Source organism: Fimicolochytrium jonesii, assembly GCF_025526975.1.
Source record: "Fimicolochytrium jonesii strain JEL569 chromosome Unknown EV422scaffold_1, whole genome shotgun sequence".
Taxonomy (NCBI): Eukaryota; Fungi; Chytridiomycota; class Chytridiomycetes; order Spizellomycetales; family Powellomycetaceae; genus Fimicolochytrium; species Fimicolochytrium jonesii.
The window spans coordinates 1,852,456-1,868,061 of NW_026515668.1; the positions used below are offsets into that span (position 1 = coordinate 1,852,456).

At 53.4% G+C, this 15,606-nt stretch overlaps 4 protein-coding genes across 4 annotated transcripts; 2 read left to right on the forward strand and 2 right to left on the reverse strand.

The window, feature by feature from the left end:
- Positions 1–1,529: 1,529 nt before the first annotated feature.
- On the reverse strand, positions 1,530–3,631 carry EV422DRAFT_549592 (histone deacetylase Clr6; the record flags this gene model as incomplete). Its single annotated transcript, XM_053071724.1, has 13 exons — positions 1,530–1,617; positions 1,658–1,802; positions 1,884–2,024; positions 2,086–2,194; positions 2,262–2,299; positions 2,362–2,416; positions 2,486–2,627; positions 2,702–2,840; positions 2,915–3,043; positions 3,115–3,187; positions 3,275–3,343; positions 3,431–3,474; positions 3,568–3,631. 13 exons carry the CDS (start codon positions 3,629–3,631, stop codon positions 1,530–1,532), a joined length of 1,236 nt encoding a protein of 411 aa, XP_052930396.1.
- Positions 3,632–3,883: 252 nt separating this feature from the next.
- On the reverse strand, positions 3,884–6,298 carry EV422DRAFT_512839 (serine hydroxymethyltransferase-domain-containing protein). The gene is made up of 9 exons (XM_053069110.1): positions 6,221–6,298; positions 6,012–6,117; positions 5,877–5,942; positions 5,695–5,796; positions 5,340–5,620; positions 5,071–5,275; positions 4,811–5,006; positions 4,496–4,746; positions 3,884–4,421 (listed from the first exon to the last, which is right to left on the reverse strand). The coding sequence occupies exons 2-9, from the start codon at positions 6,105–6,107 to the stop codon at positions 4,074–4,076; spliced, it is 1,545 nt and encodes a 514-aa protein (XP_052930397.1). The 5' UTR covers positions 6,108–6,117; positions 6,221–6,298; the 3' UTR covers positions 3,884–4,073.
- A 1,656-nt stretch (positions 6,299–7,954) lies between these two features.
- Positions 7,955–9,658, forward strand: EV422DRAFT_512841 (uncharacterized protein). The gene is made up of 3 exons (XM_053069111.1): positions 7,955–8,686; positions 8,779–8,999; positions 9,086–9,658. The coding sequence occupies exons 1-3, from the start codon at positions 8,371–8,373 to the stop codon at positions 9,395–9,397; spliced, it is 849 nt and encodes a 282-aa protein (XP_052930398.1). The 5' UTR covers positions 7,955–8,370; the 3' UTR covers positions 9,398–9,658.
- Positions 9,659–14,799: 5,141 nt separating this feature from the next.
- On the forward strand, positions 14,800–15,252 carry EV422DRAFT_491025 (uncharacterized protein; the record flags this gene model as incomplete). Its single annotated transcript, XM_053067501.1, has 1 exon — positions 14,800–15,252. A coding segment is annotated over one exon (453 nt), but the record flags the coding sequence as incomplete, so codon positions are not given.
- Between the last annotated feature and the right edge of the window lie 354 nt (positions 15,253–15,606).

Here is a 15,606-nt window from a genome sequence, read left to right on the forward strand (position 1 = left end):
CGTATCTTTTCCCCCTCTTTCTCTCGCCCCATCTCATGAATCCTTGGAACCCCCGTCCCCTCCTCCCCCACCGCCTAGCCCCGCATACACCTCCTTCTCCCATTTCGCGAGGTCTTCTGGCGACATGACTTTTTGCAGATCTTCCGCTGTTACGGGCGGGTATGTCGGTGGTTGCGTTGATGCTGAGTGCGATGAGGGTTGTGGTGGTGGTGGTTGTGTGCCTGTTGGGACGGGTGTCGGTACGGGTGTCGGTGCCGCCCCGGCTGACACCAATGCCGTCCCAGGTGATACAGTCGCAGCATGCAGACTCGGTATCGTCACCGTAGCCAACAGCGCCTCAGGCTCCCCATCCGAAATATCCTCCATATCATCCTCCGGCGGCAAATCCGTCGCCGACGCCGCGTCATTACCACCCTCATTCCCATCATCAAGATCCATCCCCACCGCTCCATTGCCCAGTTCATTCTCAGTCCCCTCCTCATCTTCCACTTCATCATCCTCAAACACCCGTTCCTCATCCTCGCCATCATCCTCATCTTCATCCTGCAAATCTTCGCTGCCCTGCCTGCTATCCATCATCATCGCCGCCAACTCCGCGTTGGTTGGAGCGCTCGCGGGACGTTGCTTGACCGACGGGGGGGCAGTGCCCGGTTTCGAAGACGTGACGAGCGGCGCGAACCCGCCCATGATCAGTGAATGGCGGCGGAGAGGGGCCGATGACGGCGCGCTTTTGGAGTTCACAGGTGTCAGACCGAACGATAATGGCGCCGTGAATGTTTGTTGCAATGATCCGACTCCTGAGATGGGTGTCATGGTTTGCTTGTGCGGCGGCAAATCATCGATGTCCATCGCGTCCAGATCGTCTTCCTCCGCGTCGGGTTCCGCATCCGCCATGTTCGCGTCGTCGTCATCTCCTTCATCTGCAGCTTCCGGTGTGCCCACATCCAGATCATTCATGGCGCGGCGTAACGAAGGGTTAATGGACGAGCCGCCATCCAAGCCATCTTCTTTCGTCGGCACCCTGCGCGGCGGTCTCGACGACGGCTCACGAGGCGACAACCGCGTGTTTCCATCCTCCAGAGAAAGTTTCGACCTCCCGTTGCTGGGGCCACTGCCGTTGTTGAGATTGTTGGCTGCCTCGATGGCCTCGGCGCGTTTCGGGGCCAGATTTTCGCGGAGGGTGCGGCGGAGTAAAGGTGATGCGGTGGGTTGGACGCCGGGAGTTGCGGAGGCACTATCGCGCTCGCGGAGCTCTTTTGCGCGTGCGTTGTTGCGATAGGATTGTCGGTCGCGACGGCCGCCGGTTTCGTCCTCGGAATCTGATAGGGCGTTGTCTGGGACGCGGTACTTGTCTGACATGGATTCTGGAATAGTTGTTCGATCGTCAGCACTCTCATCGCCAAGCCCAACGTCATCGAGTATACATAAACTCACGTGTAATACGATCGTCCTTGTTCTCCTGCTCGTCATCCGATGACCACTGATCATACGGAACATCTACGATACCCCACGGTGAGTATCCTATGCAACTATCCTTGACGTAGTCCCCACAACTTACTATGCATCTGGACACTCGGAGCATGGGCCACATGCCGCAAATTCTCAATAACAGCGATGCTACGAAGTTAGAAGCGTGGTCAGATTCTCAATCACCAACTCGATAGCGACCTCAATATGAAAAACAGGGCCATACTTGATCTTCTCCAAATACTCCCTCGTATTCAAATTCTCCATATTACTAGCGGGAATATCCAGCCGGTATTCTGGGGTGTAGTATTCATAATACTCGTGATATGGCAAATCTAATAAAAACCAGACAATGTCAATGTCACAATCTGGGAACCCCCGGTTGTGTCCGTGCGCAACATCCACCCATCGCATACCTTCCGAGACCTCAGTCCCAACCGCCAAACTAGTCTCATAACACCACGCCCTCGCAACGTTCCTGACAGTGTATCCACCACCACCGAGTAGTATCAGCGGGACGTTGAAGGTCTTCATGAATTCAACGGATTGTGCATGCCCTATGGGGAAGATCGCAAATGAGGTGGTGCGTCCAGCGTACAGTGTACAAGAGAGGCTTACCCTGCATGGATAAGTTGAAAGCCCCCAATCTGTCTCCGACGAGGGAATCGGCACCGAGCTGGAGTACGACCGCTCCTGGGCGGTACCATTGCATTACATGTGATATGACCTATCCAGACGGGGAGACTTTAGCGCCAGTTCGAGATTGCATTGCGGACGCGTATGAACTCTCATACCGAGCGGAAAAGTGTCTCATATGACTTGTCGTCAATTCCTGCGAGAACATGAGTATCCACAAGAGTCAAAGTGCCAGACTCAACACAGATGTGTCCTTACCATCATTCAACGGCACATTAATCGAATAATGCCTCCCCTTCCCAATCCCCACATCCTACCATCAAAACTCACAATCAAAAAAAATCGCCCGTCTTAAATCGAATGATCAACAGGGCCTCCCTACATTCAGAGCCCCAGTCCCAGGAAAAAACTCTCCGAATTTGTGGAAGGAAACAGCCATGACCCGATCGCTGGTATAGAACGCCTCTTCCACGCCGTCGCCGTGGTGGACGTCTGTATCTATGTAGAGTACCCGCTGATGATACCTGCGAGAAAGATTGACATGACGGTGAGCTTCGATACACGCATGCTTCGGCCTTACTCGAAAAAGAGTCTTTACTTCAGAAGTTCCAAAATAGCCAAAACGATATCATTCACATAACAAAAACCCGACGCCTCCCCACGCTTAGCGTGATGAAGCCCGCCTCCCCAATTGATCCCAATGTCCGCGTGGCCCTGGTTGAGCTTCTTCGCCGCAGCTACAGCCGGCGCAATTCCGTCATAAGTTATCACATCACCATGTCATAATATCCTCACGAATACGAAAACGTACCTATCGACCCTCCAGCTGATATAGAGCAGAAATCATACAGTCCCTCGAAGATGGGGCAATCTGGGCAGTATTCGCCGACGTTGAACCTCGCTTGCGATTTCTGGATCTCTTCGGCGTCTTCCGGGGTTACTGTGAGGTGTGGACGCTCAGTGGATCTTTCCCAAAGGGCCTCCCATTTGCTGAAGGGGGACCGGACGAACCTCGGCGCAGGAAATCCAGGTAGTCGTCAGAGTGAAACTTTGCCATCTCTTTGAAGGTTGCCTCGCTTGGCGTCTGGAATCAAAATATGCAGTTTGCATATCATGAACTCCGTGCTCTTCTCTCCTGGCTAACTCGTCATTGACCAAACTCTCTCCATACCGAGACTTCCATCTTCTTCTGCAACCCATATCCCGTCACCAGACTATGCGCCATCTTCACGCGTGCGGGCTGTGATATCGTCGGGGAAAGTTTCGGTCAGGACTACATTTGAGTGTGGGTACAATAGTGCAATAGAAGTGAGAAGCCAAAGCATACCTTCATGTAATGCTTCTCCCCATAGTGGTAGTGACCGATATCCGCTGTAAACCGTCGTCAGGTCAGCGTTCGGAGGGAAACGTGAGACGGTCGACCACTTCGGCCCGACCGTAATCCCCAACCCTTCGCCAACTTACGATGATACTGGTAAGTAACCTTGCTCTTCCGCTCAGCGGTCGGGCGCTTGTTTCCAAAGTCCATTGTTGCCGAAAAGGGGGTTGTTAAATGGTCGAGAGATCCAACCCCTCCGCTTCTCGGTTATAAACCGACCGAAGTCACTTAGGATCCAATCTATGAGAACAGTTGAACTTCCGCCTATGACCTGCTGATGGCGCTGGCGGGATGCTGGTGGATTTCCTAAGGACGATCTTTGCGGATGGCGGTTAGGAAAAGGGGGCGAAGGAGCCTGGGAGGTTCAACCGAGGAATGCTGTGAGGCAACCAGCACGTTTTAGGGCGATTTAATTTGCATGGCACGTGAAGCGCATATCACATCTATTCAGGTCCTTTTCCTATGGTTCAATAATGAAAAAAACATTGTCGGAACACAACAACTATGCTATAAATCACACTCTATGATGATAGCTTCGAAAAGGGGACGACGTCTCGTCCCATCTCACCCACAGCCAGTGACGCCGCTGGGCTCACAACTCATACCCCACCGTCGGGAACCGTTTCGCAAACTCCACAACCTCCTTCTTCAACTGCTGCAGTTCCGGCACCTTCTCGCCCTCCCCAAGCTCTTTCTTAAAGTCCACCAGCTTCTTGCTGTTGACCGATTGCGCTACCTTCCGAGTGATTTCCACACCCCGGTGGATGAACTGCGCGATGGCAGCAAAGTCTGGCTCGGTGAGGTTGCGGGAGGTCATGGCTGGTGAACCGATGCGGAGTCCGAAGGGGATGAGGGCGGATTTGTCGCCGGGGACGGTGTTCTTGTTGGAGGCGATGTTGGCGAGTTCCAAGACGCGTTCGACGCGGGCGCCGTCGATGTTCTGTGGTATACGTAGGTTTTAGTTCAGACGGCTGCCGCTGCGTTCTGCAGTAGGTCCTATCGCGGCACACGTACCTTGCTCCTCAAGTCCAACAATAACAAATGAGTATCCGTGCCTCCAGAGACCATATCGTATCCCAATTCCCGGAAGCTGTTCTCAAACTGCTTCGCGTTCTTGAGCACCTGGTTTTGGTACTCCTTGAACTCCGGCTGTTGAGCATGTTTGAGGGCGACAGCAAGTCCCGTGATGGTGTGGTTGTGTGGCCCGCCTTGGTGTCCGGGGAAGACGGAGAAGTTGATGGGGCTTTCGAGATCGTACAGAATCTCTGAAGACACCGGATGTGTAAGATGAACCCTCATATTTGGAGGATCAACAGAGCAGCCAATTACCTGCACCCTTCTTGTTGACCTTCCGCACACCCTTGCGGTAAAAGATCATAGCTCCACGGGGTCCTCGTAGGGATTTGTGAGTGGTGGTCGTGACGATGTCCGAGTGCTCGAATGGTGATGGGAGGACGCCAGCGGCGACAAGACCCGACACGTGTGCCATATCCGCCAGCAGGTACGCATTGACACTGTCCGCAATCTGTAGATCCGGTACACTCAGCTTTCTGCTCCACTGCTTCCAAAATGCAAAACCTCGGTCGTACCTTGCGCATCCGCTCGTAGTCCCAGTTCCTGGCGTACGCACTGGCACCAGCCACCAGGATCTTCGGCCTGTACAGCGTTGCCGTCTTCTGCAGCATATCGTAATCGACCAGTCCCGTGTTCTCGTCAACACGGTACGGCATCGTCTCGAAATACGTCGAAACAGCGGAAATTTTCTTCGTGTCAGTTTGGTAACCATGCGACAAACTGAATATTGTGCAATCAGCGAGCTGTTCTCCAATCCGTGATCCCCCAATCATAGTCAACCTACTGTCCACCGTGAGGTAGGTCCAACCCCATCAACCGTTCGTGAGGTTTCATCAACGCCGAGTAGACGTAAAGGTTGGCGGGTGCCCCAGACAACGCTTGCACATTGACACCCCACTTTTCCGGGTCGAGGCCGAACACCTCGAGCGCTCGTTTTTGACAGAGCGTTTCGGCCATGTCAATGAACTCGTTGCCTCCGTAGTAGCGAGCCCCTGGGTATCCTTCTGAGTATTTGTTTTGCATCACGGAACCGACCGCCTGCATCACCGAGCGGGATGTGAAGTTCTGAGAGTGATGTTGAGCGAAAGTGAGTCGTAGCCCGGTTTCATATCCGATAGACCTTAAATCCGAGTCCCAACCTCCGATGGAATGAGCACGATACTCTCCGTCTGCCGTTTCATCTCCTTCTTCAGAATGCTAAAGACTTCAGGGTCTGTTTTCTCCAATGGCTCGTTAAGCACCTGCGGAAGCAGTCGATAAAGGTATAAGATCGTCTTCAACACCGCGTCTTTCAGAGAATAGGCCTGATCCATCGGCATACCGGCTGTGCTTTCGTTGCGCACGTCACAGTGAACTCGCGTCTTCCCACACTCCTCACCATGGGCGCCTGCTCAAGTGTCAAGGAAAAAGTCAGCTTTCTATATTGGCCGAGAGCTAACCACTTCGGCACACCTACCGTGGTCTGAACAACTGCTACCTTCGACTTTGCGAGCTGCAGCAGACACGCCGAAGCGTTCCGTACGCGCGCACGTTGGAATGATCTGGCGAGCATCTTTGGAGGACTATGAAGTTGCAACTTTTAGACACTTTGGTAGAACCAATTGCGAAGTAGCCCCACAGGGACTTTGACCATATAAGGCTCCGTATATCATCCGTATCACCAACCTGGACTCCTATCAAAGATCAAAACAGTGCAAAGTTGAAAGCGGTTGAGTGTGGAAAAAGAGCAAACAAGCTTTGGGGAAGCCAAGCCGGGTGAGGTGAAGAGAGCGAACGCGCATATGAGCGATCTCGTGAGGGTGACTCACACAACCATCACTGCGCACGGTTCGCGAATCGGGCGTGGAGCGCACGGGAATCCTCACTCATCACATTGCTCCTTCCGAATCTGTCTCTGCGACGCAAAAGCAGAACATGGCAAACCAAAGTGGCAGCCGTTTTCAGAACCACCACAGACGATACGTCAGTCATACCGGCAGTGACAGCAGCCAAAATATGTCGGGTAGTGATCTGTACGGACGTCATGGCGGCTTCATCCACATCACGCACAGCACGGCGGTCTTCACAAAGGCCACAGCTTGGGCGGTTACGTGGAGACCGCAGAAGTCACCAAGACGATCCCTATGGAGGCGGAGACCACAGCGACCTTCAAGTCGGCTATCATAAAAAAGGCCCATGGCGCATCCCTTGCCCCTGCCAGACAACATTTCCAGATGTCCATTGCACCTGGCAAGCTCACTCTCGCCAGACCTGCCCAAGCTCCATCAGTAACGGCTTATCTCCAAAACCGGCAGACGCGGCCGCTGTCTACTCGCCATCGCTCGCCGAGTGATCGCGGTTCGCCATTGTGCGCATTTTGGGGGCGTACTTCATTATTTAGTCCTTATTGATATCCTTCCTGGTCGGTGTGTTTCCTGTCGAGCTTGTGCAGCGCCTGGCTAGCAGTCCGAAGAAGTATAAATCAAAACGGAAGATTTCATTTCTTGACAAGCCGTTTCCCGTGAATTCTCGTCAACTGTCAATGATACCGTCAATCCTGATATGTACTCGGCTCAACTCATCAAATCCATAAATTACGCATTACGTAATTCGATGACGCATGCCTCCCGTGGGTGACACAGAGAACGAAAAGACTTAAATTTGAGGCATCCATACGACCAACCCTAACCGCTTGGTTGTTGCCCCAAAGCTGTTGAAATCAGCCGGTCTTTCAACAGGAACCCCATCTCGCCGGCTGATTCCGGCTGAAGACCCTCCCAGAGAGGCACAACTTGGGAACTCTGGACATCTTGGGAGAGAGGCTCGCATCGAAGGACCCAAGGACAACTTCCTTCGGAAAGCTCATCTTCGAAGTTCCGCGATCTTTCCCAGTTGTAGTTGTGGCCTCGATTTGGCGAGAGCGGCATTGACCACCGCGGTGAGGCTCGTAAAGTATTTAGGCCGCAAATGTCACAAACTCTCAGCCTAGGAGGTCTCTCAACGTGCACCAGAGGCTAAGGGAGGGTCTTATGTCAACGGTGACATCACTATACCCTGGACCCATTCCAAGTCCGCACATCAAGTTTCTCGCCCTTGCACGACGCAACTGCTTGCACGAGTCCCAACGTCCCAACGTGGCACTGCTGCTATTTATTGAACCCTCAGCGACGATCAATCACACTGATGACCGCCATCTATGTATTCAGACTCCTCGGCCAAGCTCAAAGCCAAACTTGAAACCCGTCGTCCTCTCCGACTCCCGGGTCTCTCTTCATGGTAGCAAGTTGACACATGGATGGACACAGGCAAGGCATAATCGAAGCAGCCCGCCACCCGCCGGAGAGCGAAAAAATGATTTAGATAAGCCTGGCAAATTTACCCTCGTACGAGAACACGCTTGTGATTCCGAAATTGGGGTGTGAGAGAAGTTGATGAAAACGGTGACAAGGGAAAGCGACGCGCACAGGTTGTGCCCATCGTGCGTCGTCGCCAGCCACAAGAATGAAAGCGTGCCTTGCCCGTGTGAACCCCTCTTCAAATGCAAATCGTCCAAGTGTGACATCTCCGAAATTGCGACCCGTTGAACCCGTCGGCTGGCCGTCGGGTTCTAACGAGATGAGGGCGTTTCTGTATTAGGATCTTCCTCAAGTGATCGGAGAAGTCCTTTTGGGTTTGCCGTCATGTTGTGACCGACTGATGAATTTCCCACTCGGCGCATATAAAAGCGGAGGGGTGGAGGCAACCCGCCAAGTCCCGCCGTTTCCAGATCCAGTCCAGTCTTTTCCACCACTTTTCCCTCCACCTTTTTTTTTTTACATATCTCAACTCAAATCCCAATGCATCTCAAAGCCAAGTTCATCGCCGTCGTCTCCGTCCTTGCCGCCTCTGGCGTGCTCGCGCAAGACCTGCCCACCAACAACGTCCTCGAGAACGTGAAGGCATTCAACCAGGAGCAGGATGAAGGACACAACACCTACCACATTTCCACCGTCAACAAATACGTACAGTACATCGAGAGCATCCTCGCGGGACCCGGCCCGATCACGTTCTTTGCGCCTTCCGACCACTCCTTCATTCGGTTGCAGCAGAGCAACCCGGATTACCTTAAGGAGTTTTTGGCGTCGCCCAACCTGATCAATGCCACCCTTCACTGTGAGTTTTGGGAATTCTTCTACGTCTGCCGGAATCGGTGTGGCTTTTCTGTTGACATCATTACTGACTTGGCATGTTTATGGATTTTTCAGACCACATCACACACCAGATCTACGACATCGCCACCGCCGGTTTGGGACACACCACTATCCCCACCGATCTTTACCCGGGCACCATTGACGCCAACATCATCCCCAACGACCCCGCCAAGAACCCCCCAGGATGGGTCCCTGCCATCTTGCAGGGCAGCGAGAACATCTCGGCCACCATTGTGCACACCATGAAGTCCTCCAACGGAATCCTTTACGTCATTGTAAGCATGGCGAAGCGTTTTGCTATTGATTGATTGCCGTTGTTTGCATCGAGCATCCGTCTGACCCTATTTTCTTCTCATTTCAGGACACAATGCTGCGACCGGCGCAGGCGCTGCTGGACAACCCCAGGCCGTTTCCCACTTCCGCCATCGTCACTTCCACTAGTACCAGAGCTGCTACCACTTCGCCCACCGTCGTATCAACCACCCGTACAGCCACAGTTAGTGGAACCGCAGCTTCCTCAACCTCGAACAGCACCTCGGTAGACCCGGCAAAGCCCACTACCGCCACTGGTGCTAGCACCGGCGGCTCCAAGAACGGCGCGTCCTCTAGCACTCTTTCCGTGATTGCCGCCGCTGGTGCCATCCTTGCTGCGATCTCGGTCGTTGCTCTGTAGACGGCTTACATATACCCACGCTCCTCTCTCCATAGCCTAATGCGGTTTGCCTTCGTCGCTTAATCACCTTCATGGAATCTGGCATTTCATCCCCTCATTACATAACACTAGTAGATAGAGATATCACCTAACTACCTTGTGATCTAGTCGTCTTCTATGTTAGTACGATATAGGTCATCCTTAGTAATGTTTACAGTCATCAAAGCAACTGAAAAGAAAGATATTGGTTTCGGAACACATTGCTGGGAACTTCATGGGCACTCTGCGTGTGCATAAAATCAATGATCTAGGGGAGCGGGAGCGTGCCTGGGGAATGTTGGATGCTGGCGTTTGGATGGTCATGGTCGCCCCAGACTCGACAATACTATGACACTGGTTTGCCCAAGTTCGCAGCGTATCTGCGGCTATAACGCACCAGACATCTTCGCTCCCCCTTGATGTGCCGCGAAGGACAACCGCGCACATGCTGTCGACGCAAAATAATCGCAGCGACTACATCTTACCTCTAGACTACCTTGTATCTTTGAAGCCCTTCCTCGGTTTGCCCTGGACGCAGACGGCAGAGAGGAGGCTGTCGAAAACCAAGGAGTGACAGTGACGAGCCAAAGCAGAAAGGAAGAATAAACGCGTCACGTGAACGATTCCAGGAAACCTGATGTCCACCGTCCAGGTCCTTCTTGCTTCCTCCACCACAACCGTCGCTCACGACGACGACAAAGAGAACAACGAGAGATGCCCTGGTTCGCAGAGACATCAGTCGCTCTCGGCGAGGACGAGCAATGGCACTCGCCCCTGTTCCATGCCTTCCTGGACGACGCACCGCACTCCACAACCGGTCATATCTCAATAAGCGAGAGATCACTCAGCGACAATCTCCCCCCGATCGGAGGCGTCGTGCATCTGCCCGAAGTACAACCCCGGTCTGCGATCGTATGGAGACTGCTGGATGATAGGAAGGTTTTGGAGATACGACGAATATTCTTGGCGTCTGCGGCAACGAGAGATCAGAATGCGATGGAGGAGGGCACAGTGGGGGACGTGGATGGGCAGGACGGGACGATCGCGAACGCGCGAAACTCGAATCGGCCGGTATACCTCGAAGCACCGGCGTCGCTGTTAAAGACGCCTAGTATAACTTTGGTTCCATCGGAAAGCTCCGCGAAATACTCGTTGCACATTGTTCTCGTGACGGAGACCGGCCGATTTTACCGCGCGATATTCCAGGGACCGGATTTCTTCTACGAGAATGGATGGAGGAGACGGGAGATCAAGCGTTATCAGATTGTTGCGCTCTCGACACATCGTGGGGACGCTGCAGCGCGTCAAGTGAAGAAGCCACTGATGATGCAGTGCCCCAGTTTAGAAACTGTCGTTATTGGGTGCGCGAACGGCACGTTGATCAAAGTTACTACACCAGGCGAGCTTGGGGATAGCGATGATGATACTTACATGGCGGACGAACCTAGACGGAATGTCTCTGGCTACGAGGAAAGAGAGCTCTTTGAAGCGGGGTATCTCGATAAATTCAAGTCGGCGTTCACACCGAAACGGTGGGGATTCTCGCCTTTCAAGGCCTCTCAAACCCCGAGCGCGGCGCCAGAAGTAGATAACCCCCGGCAGCCGATCGCTCTGAACTCGATCGGAAAGTGGAGCTTTGTCTTATCCCGCGACCGTCAACTCCGCATTTGGAACCTTGAGAAGGGTACGAAATGGAAGACTATCAACCTCGCCGCCGAATGTGCAACCATCAAGCCAAAAGTGCTGCGGGTTCCCCGAACGGCGAGCCAGAGCACCACTCTACCCCTTGCCGACTCCACGTCAGGGCACTACATCCAAGTCTTCGACGAGCAGACGTACGACGTACTACAGGATTTCGAGAGTTCGGGCACCGAATTTAAGCTCGCAATCTACCTGCCGCGCGCCGAAGAATCCGAGGGCTGTTTTGCGCTCTACGAAGGGAGGATGGATAATTTTGGTGAGCTGCAAGAGCTGGGGTTGTTGGGCATCGAGGATTTGCCTGGAAAGCCGGAACCCAAACAGCCTGAGAGGAACGAGCCGTTAGACGACGAAGCATCAAAGGATATTACTACCACAGAAGCACTCGTATCTGCAGGGTTGTTGGGTAACGAGCATTTGCACGATCCCAAACACCCCGAGCCATTGGACGACGAATCATTGGTCGATTTCATCATTAAGGAAGAGGTGACAGCTGCGGAGGAGACTAGATGGTCGCTTTGGGCCTTGTGGAACGCGGCGCCGGGGCCTATAGCTCGATATGCTGAGATACGTCAGACAGGGTCTGCTGTTTATACGTACGCTGGGCCTACGCACTGGAATAATATTACGAACGCGGATGGACCAAATCTCATTGGGCCGGTCTTCTATGAGGAGGTGCCTGCCTCGTTTGCAGAAGTCTCGGAAGCGTATCTGGACTTCATCTTCCACTCGAGATTTGTGACTGAAAAGGCGAAGCGGCGCGCGTTGGAGCAGTATCGAGAGTCTACGGGTGGAGTTTTCCTCGACAGTTCTCTGAACCAGAGCGGCTCGTCGTTGATCACATTGGAGGACGCAGTCTTATTTGCGGTGAAGCGGGCCTACGAACGTACAATCAAGCCAGCGAGGGGGGCCGAAAAACATGAGGGCCGAACCGAGTGGCACAACTACTACAGGATGTGCCTGGAGATGTACGCCCAAGAAAACGCACCAACGGCAATCGACTGCGAAGCGTCCTACGGCTCGCTGATCATAACCAAACGTGAGTCACTCTCAGTGGTCCGCGAGTACGACATGTCTCAGATCCTGGTACACTGGCTCGTCAGCCCCCTTGCCACCTCTATAACAATGGTCAGAACGGAAGATGAGGCGGATTTCTACCAGGAGTTCCGCGGTACGGGCATAGGAGACCACTTTTCGTCGACGTTCCAATCGATCATAGCGCTACTTAAGGACGAGATACCCGCATCGAGACTTCTTGAGCTAGACGCTGCTATCCAGGAGATCATGCCTGATATCGGTCCGCATATTTTCGACAAGGACCAGGCGGTTCCGAAAATGATTGAAAAACTTTTCGAGTTTCCTCTGACGGCTGAGGGGCCTGAAGTGCCCGAAGACTTTGGCGACCGCGGGATGCCTGAGCAGAAACCCGAGGAGAAGAAGAAGAGATCCGAGAAACAGATCTTCGATGAGTTTGTGAGGTGGTTCAACTTCCTTCCCTCCGACTTCTTGGGCAAACTCCTTGATCTACTCCATGGCGTTGATGGAGATCCGGCCGCGTCGAGCACGCTTTCTCAAGTCCCCAACACCAGCGCCTTCACCAACCGATTGCTCGCAAAATCATTCGCCGATGCAGTCAACTACAAGAAGGAATTGACGCGCGGCGTTTTGCTTGTATCGCTCCTCTCTAAGCATGTAGCGAAGAAAAACCCGGGGTTGCAACGCCATGAGATTTCGGACCAGATGGTGTCTCGCAGCATACATGCCATGTGTGCGGCGATTGTCGCCAACTGGATCGGCGAAACCACCGTCACGGTCGGCAACACGAGTCCGCCGGAGCCGCAAACCGATTCGCATAGCATGGATTTCGATCTCGGCCGCTCTCACTTTGGCCAAAGTAGTCAGCGCCATGCTTCCCCCAAGGCCATCACAGGCAAGATGCGGAATCTCACTCTCAGCAGGGCGTCAGACGCGCATGAACTCGTTGAGAAGCCTACGATGGTGGAGCCATTAGCCTTCCATTTGATTCAACAGCACTATATGCTTGACGTCGATTTCAATGTAGGAGACTACGGCCAACTGCTTCGCGACGCAGTCCCGCGGTTCCTTTCCCGCCTCGGCCTGCTCTCCAAAGATTTCACGTTCGCAACAAGCTCGGAACCCATGCTCAAGTTGGTGACCAAGCTGGTCGCGTTCAGACACGCGGAAGCGGCCCGGCAGCTTGTTAATATGCTGCCGGGAACTCCCGCTGTGAATTATCTGAAAGGCCGCGTATCGGCGGAATTGGGGGATTGGGAAGAGGCAGACACTTGTTTTGCGAAAGCAGTGTTCGGCAGTTTCGGTATGTCGGACTATGTAAATGGAAACTTTTGTGCCATTGAGGCGCACTAGCTCACTCTGCGGTTGTTCCCAGACAGGACGGAGAACTGGAGAAAAGATGCGGCCCTAAAGGAAGTCCTGCCTGCGGGAGCGGTTGAAGAAGGCATTGTGGGGGTGTACAAACATTTCATGCATTTATGCCGACGAGGCCACCACCGGGGCGTCGTCAAGTACGCGAAGGAGGCGTTGCTGTGTATGAGCGATTTTCCAGAGGTAAGCCTGCAAAATATATTCTCTTGCATCTTGCATTGTCCGAAAGGTCACTGACGAAAGTGCATTCTCATCCTTCTCCTCAAAGGACCAAACCGAGCAGGTTACTCAGATCTGGAAGGAAATCTTCCGGTCCAGCCTAGAGATCCCGGATTATGGGGAAGCACTCGCTGCGGCAGTCAGGAACCCCGACGAGCAGATGTAGGTCAATTGGACAAACCGCTGACGTCTTGATCAGAAGTCAGACAGCCTCTGACACTTTTGTTTCCGCAGCAAAATCACATGCGTTCGTCGCCTGATCGGCCGCATGTGCGAGACGGGAGACATCAAAGCTCTATGCGGATTCAATGTCGGCCGTTTGCAGGACGAGGTCGAGATCGAATTGGCTAACAAAGCTCGCACGACGCCGGTTGAGCAGTGCCTTTCGGGCGGACCGAACTACTATCAGATTTTCTATAGCTACTGTGTGACTCATGGGGACTTCCGAACAGGTGAGTGTCGGAACGTGATCGTTTTCAGCGCTGCGGACTCCGTGCTTAATTCAACATGATGTAGCCGCGAGTGCTATGTACAGCTACGCGCAAGCGATCAACGCATTGACAAGCCGAATCACCGGAGGAGGAACCGGCGTGAGCTTGTTGACCGCACTTCAACAACAGTGCGGGGCTTATTTGGCTGTCCTCAACGCTTTATCGTCTGTTGCGACCGAATATGCCTGGATTGTTGTCCCTGTGAAAGATGACAAAAGCAAAGTCGTAAGTGCTGAAATTGACTTGGTGACCACTTCCGACATACTTTGACACCAGATTATACAGAGCAAGCGCAGAAAACTGGATATCCCAGGCGACGGTAAACAACCCATCAAGCAGCAAAGGATTACAACAAAGGTTCTGCAACCCGACGATGTCCGCAAAGAGTATCTGCTCTGCTTGACCAGGTTGAACCTGTACAACTCGTCCGCCGCCCTCCATCAGAGAACCATTGTCGGCCTGCCGAGTCCCGAAGATGCCCTCGCGCTCTATGTCGATGCAGGACGCCACGATGATGCACTTAGCCTTGGACGTATATTCGAACTCGATCTGACGAAGGTCTTCGAAGCAATGGCCGAAAAGTGTGCGTTCCTCAGCACCCAGCCCCCTGATTTCAACACGAACGACAGCATTGGGGAGAGTCTTACGGATGACCCGCGTGTGGATTGGGAAGGCACTTCTGCCGACAGAGCTTGGCGGACGTTGAATGAGTACCTGTTGGAGCACGACACTCCTCGCACGGGCTATGCTTACAGGTCTGCAGTGATCGACCGCGTGCTGCAAGTTCATCGCTCGTTCCGCATTCCCAAAGCGTGGATTACCTCGTTTTACGATACACGGAATCCGGATGATCTGATTCGCGTGTACCTGAAGCATGATTTACTCGAGGAAGCTGCTTATTTCGTCTCCGACTATGTCAAATGTCAAGAAAAACTCCTGAGGGCACGGAAGACCGCGGGACGACCCTTGGATACTGCAAGCCGGCCGAAGTGGTTGCCTTACTTGCTGATTGATCAAACGATATACGAGCTGAAGAAACGTGGCTTAACGGAAGTCGCCGAAAACCTCGCAAACGCGGTAGCGAGCTATCTGAGACTGATTACGGGCGAAAGCGAGGAGGCTCTCGGTACAAAGTCGGCGGCTAAGCGCACAACAAACCTGACTGGCAAGAACGTCAGGTTTGAGCCCGATGTTTCTGAGAGAGTTCCGACCAAGTCCCAGCTACCGCAAAAGGTATTTCCAACGCAACCGAAGCACCCCCTGACGCAGACGCCGTCACAGCTGTTCTTCGAACAGCCGACGGAAGCAGCAAAGCCTTCGGCACAGCAAACTGCTACTCAACCGAAAAAGGCACCTTTGGCCTTTGGAAGCCCACCG

Bases quoted from the DNA above. Each gene is read 5' to 3' on its own strand.
- EV422DRAFT_512841 (XM_053069111.1), top strand. From the start codon at position 8,371: ATGCATCTCAAAGCCAAGTTCATCGCCGTCGTCTCCGTCCTTGCCGCC. The intron at 8,687-8,778 runs GTGAGTTTTGGG...TGGATTTTTCAG, and splicing joins GATCAATGCCACCCTTCACT to ACCACATCACACACCAGATC. The intron at 9,000-9,085 runs GTAAGCATGGCG...TTCTCATTTCAG, and splicing joins ACGGAATCCTTTACGTCATT to GACACAATGCTGCGACCGGC.
- EV422DRAFT_512839 (XM_053069110.1), bottom strand. From the start codon at position 6,107: ATGCTCGCCAGATCATTCCAACGTGCGCGCGTACGGAACGCTTCGGCG. The intron at 5,943-6,011 runs GTAGGTGTGCCG...ACACTTGAGCAG, and splicing joins TAGCAGTTGTTCAGACCACG to GCGCCCATGGTGAGGAGTGT. The intron at 5,797-5,876 runs GTATGCCGATGG...CTGCTTCCGCAG, and splicing joins GCGCAACGAAAGCACAGCCG to GTGCTTAACGAGCCATTGGA.